This window comes from Procambarus clarkii, chromosome 12 (assembly GCF_040958095.1).
Source record: "Procambarus clarkii isolate CNS0578487 chromosome 12, FALCON_Pclarkii_2.0, whole genome shotgun sequence".
NCBI classification, from domain to species: Eukaryota; Metazoa; Arthropoda; class Malacostraca; order Decapoda; family Cambaridae; genus Procambarus; species Procambarus clarkii.
The window spans coordinates 37,123,647-37,135,037 of record NC_091161.1 but is presented as its reverse complement, the minus strand read 5'-3'; the positions used below and the strand labels follow the sequence as shown (position 1 = coordinate 37,135,037).

General features: G+C 43.6%; 1 protein-coding gene across 1 annotated transcript; it reads left to right on the top strand.

The window, feature by feature from the left end:
- On the top strand, nucleotides 1-987 carry LOC138364011 (zinc finger E-box-binding homeobox 1-like). The gene has a single exon (XM_069323453.1). It carries the CDS (start codon nucleotides 1-3, stop codon nucleotides 985-987), a length of 987 nt encoding a protein of 328 aa, XP_069179554.1.
- The last annotated feature ends 10,404 nt before the right edge of the window (nucleotides 988-11,391 follow it).

Below are 11,391 nucleotides of genomic sequence, written 5' to 3'. Positions count from 1 at the left end.
ATGGCGCATGTTGGACCTGACACACAGCCCTCTTCCAACCCAGACCAGAAAATCCCACCACAAAGAAACTGTCACTCAGGCAGTTGTTTAGAGGCTGGGTTTGTGCCCCGAGGCAGTGACAATGGACAACAGCAACCATCTCAACATAACATTTCTCAGTCCCAACATAGTCAAGGGCGCATCAAAGATGTTGCTGGTGGAGGCCACGAAGGCATGGACGATGGGGCCATGGGCAAGACGAAGGGACAAAAAGTGTGTGAATGTGGCACTGTGGGGGGGGAGGCTCTCGTCTCCTGGCGATGCCCACATCAACACACTCTTGCCTGGTTAGATGAACAATCCCATCAACAACAACAAAAACTACAGCAACCACCTCAACATAACATTTTGGGGAGTAGGGATGATGAAAGAGATGCAGATTCTGCCCAGACCACTAGTAATGGAAAGAAGGTTCGTTCTCCACATTTCAGTGACTATTGTGAGGGTCAGTCAGCTCCATCCAACACTCAGGCTAATCCCAAGGTTGTAAGCATTGACTCGTCGTTTTACCCGTCCCTGTTGGCACCCCCCGGTTTAGCCTACTGCCCTCCTCTTAACAATGGTCATGCAATGAGAGCAGATGGAAATGAGGTTGATGATGTAAAACCGATCGATCTCTCCCTTAAATCTAAACCATCAGCATCGCCAAAACTAACCTCTGTATATATTGAAGAGTTGAAATGTAAGTTGGCACTGATTCGCCATTTTGGGGTATTAAATCCACAATCGTTCCTTGCCCAACACAAATACAATTATTCAGACGAACGAAGATTCACATGTGATATTTGCCCCAAAGCATTTAAGCGAAAAGAAGCCTTAACAGAACACCGTCGACTACATACAGGGGAGAAGCCTTTTGAATGTGACAAGTGTTTCAAGAGGTTCTCTTACAGGGGTTCCCATTATAGACATACACACATACACTGTCCAATGTTGGGTAAATTGTGATTTGATTTTGATTGTTGCCGCCGAAGGCGGCTAGTTTATTGTGCACCCCATACTCATCCTGTGAGCGGTAGCGCAAAAGCATTACAGAGGTCACAAAAGGTCTTTATCAGACCTCATCAGAAAGTGGGGAGCTTCTGTTTATTATTAGTCCTCACAATACACTACTTGTTTCTGAATCTCATATGTCGTTCATCTACTGGAAGCAAAATGTGGGTACAGTGCAAGGATTTCAGGTAATTTATCCATGGTAATAAGATAGGTTGCCATATCATACAGAGTGCGCTTAGATTTATCTCTAAAAGGCTCAATTTTACAACAATCCAAGATATAGTGTTCGAGTGTGTCCCTGCCTATGTCCACACACTTTACACTTTACTTCATCTAGATCCCTATACAAGCCGAACTGCTAGAGATACTTGTAGCCAAATCTTATACGAGCTGTGACAACATCTGTTAGTCTACTGACTTTGTTACTTGTCCCATACACATGTTTTACTTCACACATTTCATTGTGATGAACAATGGACCTGCTAGTTCCAGTTTGCACTGTTCTACTTTCTTCAAGTCCATCCAGGAGTTCTCGTCTAATGACACTTTTAAGGGACCTATTTGATAACTCAAGATTCCGTTCAATACTGTCTTTATTTACTACAGCCTTAGCAAGGGCGTCAACTTTGTCATGTTCCTGCATGCCAATGTGAGAAGGAATCCACAACATTTTTATATTTACCCTCTTGCTAAGTATTCTTATATATCTACGTCTAGCTTCCAAGACAAGCACGTTATTACTTGATTGCAAACTGTTTATTGCTCGTAGTGAAGATAGGGAGTCAGAAATAATTAAGCTGTCTACTTCAGTGTTTTCAATAATTTCGAGTGCTACCAGCATTGCTACCAACTCGGCTTGCGTTGTGGACGCCCAGTTACTAATTCTTATATTTCTTTCAATTGTGCTGCCATCGGGCTGATGAGCAATAACAGCACTTCCTGCCCTCCCTGTAGCTGTATTGAGTGATCCGTCAGTGTATATGGTCTGTGCAATGTTATTTTCAGCTTGTATATTGTGAATGTGTTCTATGGTGCTTACTTTAGCAGCAAGCTGAGCATGAGGGTTGCTTGTGATTAGTTTCTTGGTGGGGTATGCTGGGGTCAGGATGTCAAAAGGTACTATCTGCCAGGGTGGAAGGAAGTGCTGTACTCTTTCATCTGTATATACATCGTGCAGTCCCATCATTTCTTTGAATCCATTTAGACTCTCTAGTTCCATTTCGTATGTGTTCTAACAGTGCAACTGACACAATGTTTTTTTTGTTATCACGCAGCAGCTTTAGTCCCATCATAAGATTAATTTCATATATTCTATCTCGAATGCTTAGTATATTTAATTCTTTCCACATGTTGAGAACTTTGGTAGTTATAGGACGCTTCATTTTGCATTTTTTCCAGTCTATCAATACTTTTGCCATTCTGCAGGACCAAAGCTGGTGCATGATAGTCTATCAGAGACCTTTATACGCTAAATAAATCATTCTTGCTATTCTAATATTAACACCATATTTCGGGCTGTACCCCACTACAGTTCTGAGAGCCTTGAGTCTGTCTCTACATTGTTGATGTAACTTATTGACTGCAGTTGAGGTACAAGGGACAGAGACTCCAAGGTATTTGAAAGAAGAGACATAGTCTATTGGTATGTCCCATCACTTAACCTGTTTTCACTAATTGTAATATTTTTGGTATAAAAATTAGTATTTGCAAACTCAAAATAAATACAATGAGTCCTAAATCAGGCTTAAAATATAAGATCAACGAAAAATGTTGTTTTAATACAAATTATAAAAATCAATGTGTTTTCATAATAATTATCCCATTGGAAACTGGAAACAATTTCAATATTGAAGGGTTGGTTAGGTACTGTCACTAAAAGTACAACAGACTCAAAAGCTACACGAAAAACAACGTAGAAATAAATCACCATCGGAATCTTTCATTCAATAACAGAGATAGTAGTAACAGAAGGTTTGCCCTCGGCAATCCCAAAAGGAATTAATCCATAGGGAAAATATCAGTTTGGTTATATAATATGGTTACAGATTCATTCATTAAAATGGGGGATTGGTAAACCCCGCCGGAAGAGAATGGATCTTCTACCTGAAGCAACCAACGTGTGAGTACTCCTCCCAATCTTGCAGTAACCACCTTGAAGTCACAAAGTCCAGGTAAAAAAAAAAAAAAAAAAAAAAAAAAAAGAAGTGTCCAACAGCTGAACAAGAAATATTCCCCATATATGATAGCTGCGACCTCATAATACTAAATAAAATTTATTTCGTGTCATCTCATTGGTGGACTAATCCTAATCAATCCATCTAGTCAGTCAAAAACATACACTCAGTCAAGTGAGTAGCTTAATTGTTAGTCAGATTCATTAATTACATAATAAAGCATGAAGGATCAGACTCTTATAATCAGTGTAAATTTTGATGAACTCCTGTCTCAGAGACAATATATAGACGAGGGCGATTTCGGTATTGTATGGCGCATTCCCTGGGGGAAACAATATGAAATTTTGAAGACAATGAAGAGTGGCTGGGGTGTTGTGGGTAGTGTGGGTGTGGCCGGTGGGTGTGGTCGGTGGGTGTGGCTGGTGGGTGTGGCTGTTGTGTTTAGCTAGTGTATGTAGCTAGCTGTTGGGTGTAGCTAGTGTGTGTAGCTGTTGGGTGTGGCTTGTGTGTGTGGCTGGTGGGTGTGGCTGTTGTGTTTAGCTAGTGTATGTAGCTAGCTGTTGGGTGTAGCTAGTGGGTGTAGCTAGTGTGTGTAGCTGTTGGGTGTGGCTTGTGTGTGTGGCTGGTATGTGTGGCTTGTGTGTGTGGCTGGTATGTGTGGCTGGTGGGTGCAGCTTGTGGGTTTAGCTGGTGTGTGTAGCTTGTCATGCGACCAGTGGGACGAGGGTCACCAATGGTCGGTGGGGGTCAACGCCTTTGAAAGTGTTCTATGTTGCTTTTATTTGACAGAATAAACAAAATGTCAAAACTAATAAACTTTGTAGAAAATCTAACAAAATTCAAAAGTATATAATAATTTGAAGCATTCAGAACACAGTGAGGTACCACCAGAGGCATGTGGAGGCTCATCCATTCTCAGTCTGCATCCTTCTGGGACCCAGTGCATTAAACCTCCACACCCACACACACACCCACCACCCACACCCACATCACACCCACATCACACACACTACACCCACACCAACCTACCACACCCACTCCAGCCAACCACATCCACACCAGCCAATCACACCCACTACACCCACACCAACCTACCACAAGCCAACCACACCCACACCAGCCAACCCCACCCACACCAAACCCTCAACCCACAACACCCACACCAGCCAACCACACCCACACCCACACCAGCCAACCAAACCCACACCCACCACCCACATCCACATCACACCCACTACAACCACACCAACCTACCACACCCACTCCAGCCAACCACATCCACAACAGCCAATCACACACACTACACCCACACCAACCTACCACACCCACTCCAGCCAACCACACCCACAACAGCCAATCATACCCACTACACCCACACCAACCTACCACAAGCCAACCACACCCACACCAAACCCTCAACCCACAACACCCACACCAGCCAACCACACCCACCACACCCTCTACACCCACACCACCCACAACACCCCATCACACCCACCACACCCACTATACCCACAAAACTCCACCACATCCACTACACCCACACCCCCTAACACCATCACAGTTTCACTACCACCCCACTCCAGCCACACCACCCCAGCAACACTTCCACCCCCAGCCACCCCACTCCAGCTACACCATCCCACAACCCCAGCCACACCACAACCCCAGCCACACCACAACCCCAGCCACACCACAACCCCAGACACACCACAACCCCAGCTACACCACAACCCAAGCCACACCACAACCCCAGACACACCACAACCCCAGCCACACCACAACCCCAGACACACCACAACCCCAGCCACACCACAACCCCAGCCACACCACAACCCCAGCCACACCACAACCCCAGCCACACCACAACCCCAGACACACCACAACCCCAGCTACACCACAACCCCAGCCACACCACAACCCCAGCCACACCACAACCCCAGACACACCACAACCCCAGCCACACCACAACCCCAGCCACACCACAACCCCAGCCACACCACAACCCCAGACACACCACAACCCCAGACACACCACAACCCCAGCTACACCACAACCCCAGCCACACCACAACCCCAGCCACACCACAACCCCAGACACACCACAACCCCAGCCACACCACAACCCCAGACACACCACAACCCCAGTCACACCACAACCCCAGACACACCACAACCCCAGCCACACCACAACCCCAGCCACACCACAACCCCAGCCACACCACAACCCCAGACACACCACAACCCCAGACACACCACAACCCCAGACACACCACAACCCCAGCCACACCACAACCCCAGACACACCACAACCCCAGACACACCACAACCCCAGACACACCACAACCCAAGCCACACCACAACCCCAGACACACCACAACCCCAGCCACACCACAACCCCAGACACACCACAACCCCAGACACACCACAACTCCAGACACACCACAATCCCAGCCACACCACAACCCCAGACACACCACAACCCCAGCCACACCACAACCCCAGACACACCACAACCCCAGCCACACCACAACCCCAGACACACCACAACCCCAGCCACACCACAACCCCAGACACACCACAACCCAAGCCACACCACAACCCAAGCCACACCACAACTGGCCGATCGACCAAGAATGGAACCATTTGTCCGGACCTGCCGTTCCTCTCGTACTGAGCAGGACTGCTGTCGCAACGACACAGTTTAACAGTAGGGTAAAACTAACCTGTCTCACGACGGTCTAAGCCCAGCTCACGTTCCCTATTGGAGGGTGAACAAACCAACGCTTGGTGAATTCTGCAACCAACTTGACAATACTACAGGCGGCGGCATAGTGCTCACAACCTCTATGCTGTCCAGTATATATACGCCCGATAGGTTATATCAAATATCGACCACAAGTACATTATCAAGGCTATGTAATTTACATATGTAGAGAGCTAGTGACCAGTGATGAGCGTTCCATCTGGTCGGTCGCTGCAGACCGGCCGCACCTACTTATCTGTCATCTACACTTGGAGAGAGAAAAGGAGAGAGAGAGAGAGAGAGAGAGAGAGAGAGAGAGAGAGAGAGAGAGAGAGAGAGAGAGAGAGAGAGAGAGAGAGAGAGAGTGAATGAGAAAGAGAGAGAGAGAGTGAATAAGAGAGAGAGAGAGTGAATGAGAAAGAGAGAGAGAGAGAGAGAGAGAGAGTGAATGAGAAAGAGAGAGAGAGAGAGAGAGAATGAGAAGAGAGAGAGAGAGAGAGAGAGAGAATGAGAAAGAGAGAGAGAGAGAGAGAGAGAGAATGAGAAAGAGAGAGAGAGAGAGAGAATGAGAAAGAGAGAGAGAGAGAGAGAGAGAGAGAGAGAGAGAGAGAATGAGAAAGAGAGAGAGAGAGAACGAGAAAGAGAGAGAGAGAGAATGAGAAAGAGAGAGAGAGAGAGAGAGAGAGAGAGAGAGAGAGAGAGAGAGAGAGAGAGAGAGAGAGAGAGAGAGTGAATGAGAGAGAGAGAGAGTGAATGAGAAAAAGAGAGAGAGAGAGTGAATGAGAAAGAGAGAGAGAGACCATCACTGCTGGGGACATCACTGCTGATGACCTTTAGCACATCACTGCTGATGACCTTTAGCACATCACTGCTGATGACCTTTAGCACATCACTGCTAGTGAACATCACTGCTGGGGACATCACTGCTTAGGACCTTAAGCACATCACTGCCAGGGACCTTTAACATATCACTGCTGGGGACCTTAAGCACATCACTGCTGGGGACCTTAAGCACATCACTGCCGGGGACCTTTAGCACATCACCACCGGGGACCTTTAGCACATCACTGCTGGGGACATTACTGCTTAGGACCTTTAGCACATCACCACCGAGGACCTCTAGCACATCACTGCTGGGGACATTACTGCTTAGGACCTTTAGCACATCACCACCGAGGACCTCTAGCACATCACTGCTGGGGACATTGCTGCTTAGGACCTTTAGCACATCACCACCGAGGACCTCTAGCACATCACTGCTGGGAACATTACTGCTTAGGACCTATAGCACATCACCACCGAGGACCTCTAGCACATTACCACTGGGGACATCTAGCACATCACCACCGGAGACATCTAACACATCACTGCCAGGAACCTTTAGCACATCACTACCAAGGGACATATAGCACATCACTGCCAGTGACCTCTAGCACATCACCACCGAGGACCTCTAACACATCACTGCTAGGGACCTCTAACACATCACTGCCAGGAACCTCTAGCACATCACCACCGAGGTTCTCTAACACATCACTGTTAGGGACCTCTAATACTTCACTGCCAGGGACCTCTAGCACATCACCACCGAGGTTCTCTAACACATCACTGCTAGGGACCTCTAACACTTCACTGCCAAACAGATCACCACCGGGGACCTATAGCACATCACCATCGGGGACCTATAGCACATCACCACCGGTGACCTTTAGCACAACACAGCCGGGGACCTCTAAAACATCAGCACCAAGGATCTCCAACATATCACTGTCGGTGACCTCTAGCACATCATGCCCATCAATTGGCATAGAAATAATATGTTAATATATCGACTTGTCCCGAATTAAATTTGAGGTGATAAGTGTGTTTTCCACAAGTGTTATGAGCAAATGGTACTCTGACGTCACACTGTGCGTCATGTGAGCGAGTCCCTGGGGTTTAGGCCCCTATGGATTGGGTGCATCTGGGACCACTCCGTGTGCGAGTTTGGGTCCCCACCACGGCCTCCTGGACCCACCCATATGATGCATCACGCTATTGCGACTATTAGTTTCAGTCCAACCTGGGATAAGACATTATTTGTTCAATGTGATCTTGAGGCAGGACAAAATGTTCAGACATGAGCATGTTTCAGTTATGTATGTTTTAAGGAGTTGAGAACTATTAATTAAAAGATGGTAAAGATCTCATTTATCTCTCTCGTTCTCTCTCATAAAAACAAAATTGTTTTAAATAATAGTGTATGCCGGATAAGTGCTCAAGCACCATATCTCTCCACTTGCTACTGATTTCTAGTACAAACAATTCCTAAGGCCATTATTAATCTGTACATCTTCCCCATTTGACATTTTTATCTAAATATCTTCCTACATTCAATGGACAACATCTTACTTTACAGTGACCATGTGATAAACAAACAAACAATCGCCAGTTTTCATTCTTGGCCAAAAAACCAGTATAATTTTTTGCATAATAGGCCAAAATGTTAACACTTAGCCAGAAACGACAGAGTCCTCGCTAACTTAGCTAAGTAAGACGAGAGCCCTGCATAGTAGGCCAAGAAGTGAGTTCTGGCTATTAGGTACCACATATATATATATAAATATATATATATATATATATATATATATATATATATATATATATATATATATATATATATATATATATATAATATATATATATATATATATATATATATATATATATATGTTTCATTGAATATGACCGCATATTCTGTATTTATTATTTTCTGGTTTAGGGCTTCTATCCCTCTAACTATTTTCTTAGCAAATACTTACTGACTCTCTCTTAGAGAGAGAGTCAGTACTCCGATTTACACATGAAAATAGTGAAAATAACAGTCTGCCATTCTTGGATGTACTAATAACAAAAACAGGAACCTCTTTAAGCACCAACGTATATACCAAGCCCACCAACATAGGATTATGCCTGAACGGTAGAAGTGAGTGCCCCCAAAGATACAAAGCCAGTGTTCTCAATGCTTATATTCGTCGAGCGCTTACCCACTGCTCTGAATGGAGCAACGTGAGTAGAGAGTTTGAAAGAGTAACTCAGGTATTGGTGAACAACGGATATAGCAACGCGGAAATAAACGCTGCTATAAGAAGACACTTGGACCGTTGGTATAATTCAGAACCTAGAACAGAAACCACAACACCCCAATAAAATTATATTACAAATCAACCATGCACAGTGAACATATAAAAGAGGAAAGAATAATGAAAGAAATAATCCGTAAAGGAGTAAAAAGCACTACTCCTAACCAAAACATAAACCTGATAATATTCTACAAAACCAAGAAGACTTCCGAACTCCTTATCAAAAAAAGCCCGAAGCCGACGGAGAACCCTCTACAGCAGTCAAGCGTTGTATACATGTACACTTGCCCCCACGAAGGATGTAACCTTCAATGTAAGTACATAGGTATGACGTCGACCAAGCTGACGAGGCGTTTGACATGCCATCTTCAATCTGGTGCCCCTAGGAATCACATGAGACAAGCCCATGACATTACTCTAACAAGAGAAATGTTGAACAAGAATACTTGCATAATAGACAAAACCCAAGATTCAAGAAGATTACAAATTCTTGAGGCAATTCACATAAGAATAGAGCGACCTACCATGAACACCCAAATCACGGAACTATTCACTCTACCCACCATGAGAGTAAGGACAAGACAAGAACATATCGATGCCAACACAGAAGACAATGTCCAACATAACAGGCCAATTACACTGGATTAATCTTTGTGTTTAGATAGGAGATGCCTCGTATGGGCCAATAAGCCTTCTGCAGCCTTTATGTTTATCCCTTATGTATCCCCCCATGTTTTCACCTTCATTGTATTATCACCTGACCTAATGCGGGTATAAAATCAACTAGTATTGTAAGATCTGTTCACTTGAGAATGAACCATGGAGGTTCGAAACGTCGTGCAAATTATACAAATAAGTGTAATACACTCTATAGTAAATCACTTCTTTTCTTCACCTTAAAAGTACGAAAATGAGTTTTGGAGAACTCCTATTTCAATTAAGCCCTGATGCTAAGAAAATAGTTAGAGGGATAGAAGCCCTAAACCAGAAAATAATAAATACAGAATATGCGGTCATATTCAATGAAACATGTTTGAAAGAAAACCTGCTGCCAGTATACACCAATATATATATATATATATATATATATATATATATATATATATATATATATATATATATATATATATATATATATATATATATATATATATATATATATATATATATATATAAATATTTATATATATATATATATATATATATATATAAATATTTATATATATATATATATATATAAATATTTATATATATATATATATATATAAATATATATATATATATATATATATATATATATATATATATATATATATATATATATATTTTTATATATATATATATATATATATATATATATATATATATATATATATATATATATATATATATATATATTTTTATATATATATATATATATATATATATATATATATATATAAATATTTATATATATATATATATATATATATATATATATATATATATATATATATATATATATATATATATATATATATATATATATACCTCTAGCTGGAAGAAGGGGGACCCATAGCCTCGGAGGAAACCACGCATAACGCATTAGAGGGAATGTTTAGATCCCCTCCAATACAGTTTCTGTGTGCTTTTCTCCTACCACCCCCTTCCTTGAATATTTTTTGTGCTTTGGTAGGGCAGATCCTACCAGAGCGTATGAGAGAGACAGCGGGAACTCATGATCAAACGTTCATCGAAGCAGCCAGACAATGGGACACCATTGCACACCCTCAACCCCGACCACAAGTCCCAAAAGACCACAAGCAGGCCCACTGGGATAGCCCCATAATGGAAAAGACTGTCACAGCAATGATTGACAACGCTGATGCTGAAAACAAAGCCCGCCTCCTAGCGGTAACAGCACCCCACGCCGGGGATTTTTATTTGCTGTGCCCAATGCAGCCCTGGGAACTCGCCTCAGTCATGACGCTCTCCGCATAGGAGTTGCCCTTCGCCTTGCCGCCCCCATCCTCACCGAACATAGGTGCATCTGCGGAACTGCGATGGCAGACCAATATGGTCGTCATGGTCTGGTATGTCGTAAATCACAGGGTAAAATTGCAAGACATGAAGAAGTCAACGACATCATCAAGAGGAGCCTCGCCACAGCCCGCTGCCCGGCACAATGAGAACCACACTTATCCAGACCTAACGACCCTCAGAAGCGCCCTGATGGGGTCACCTTGCTACCTTGGAAGGATGGTAAGCAAGTGGTATGGGACTACACGTGCGCTGCCACACTGGCCAGTACCTACCTCAACTACAGCACACGTGAA

Bases quoted from the DNA above. Each gene is read 5' to 3' on its own strand.
- LOC138364011 (XM_069323453.1), top strand. From the start codon at position 1: ATGGCGCATGTTGGACCTGACACACAGCCCTCTTCCAACCCAGACCAG.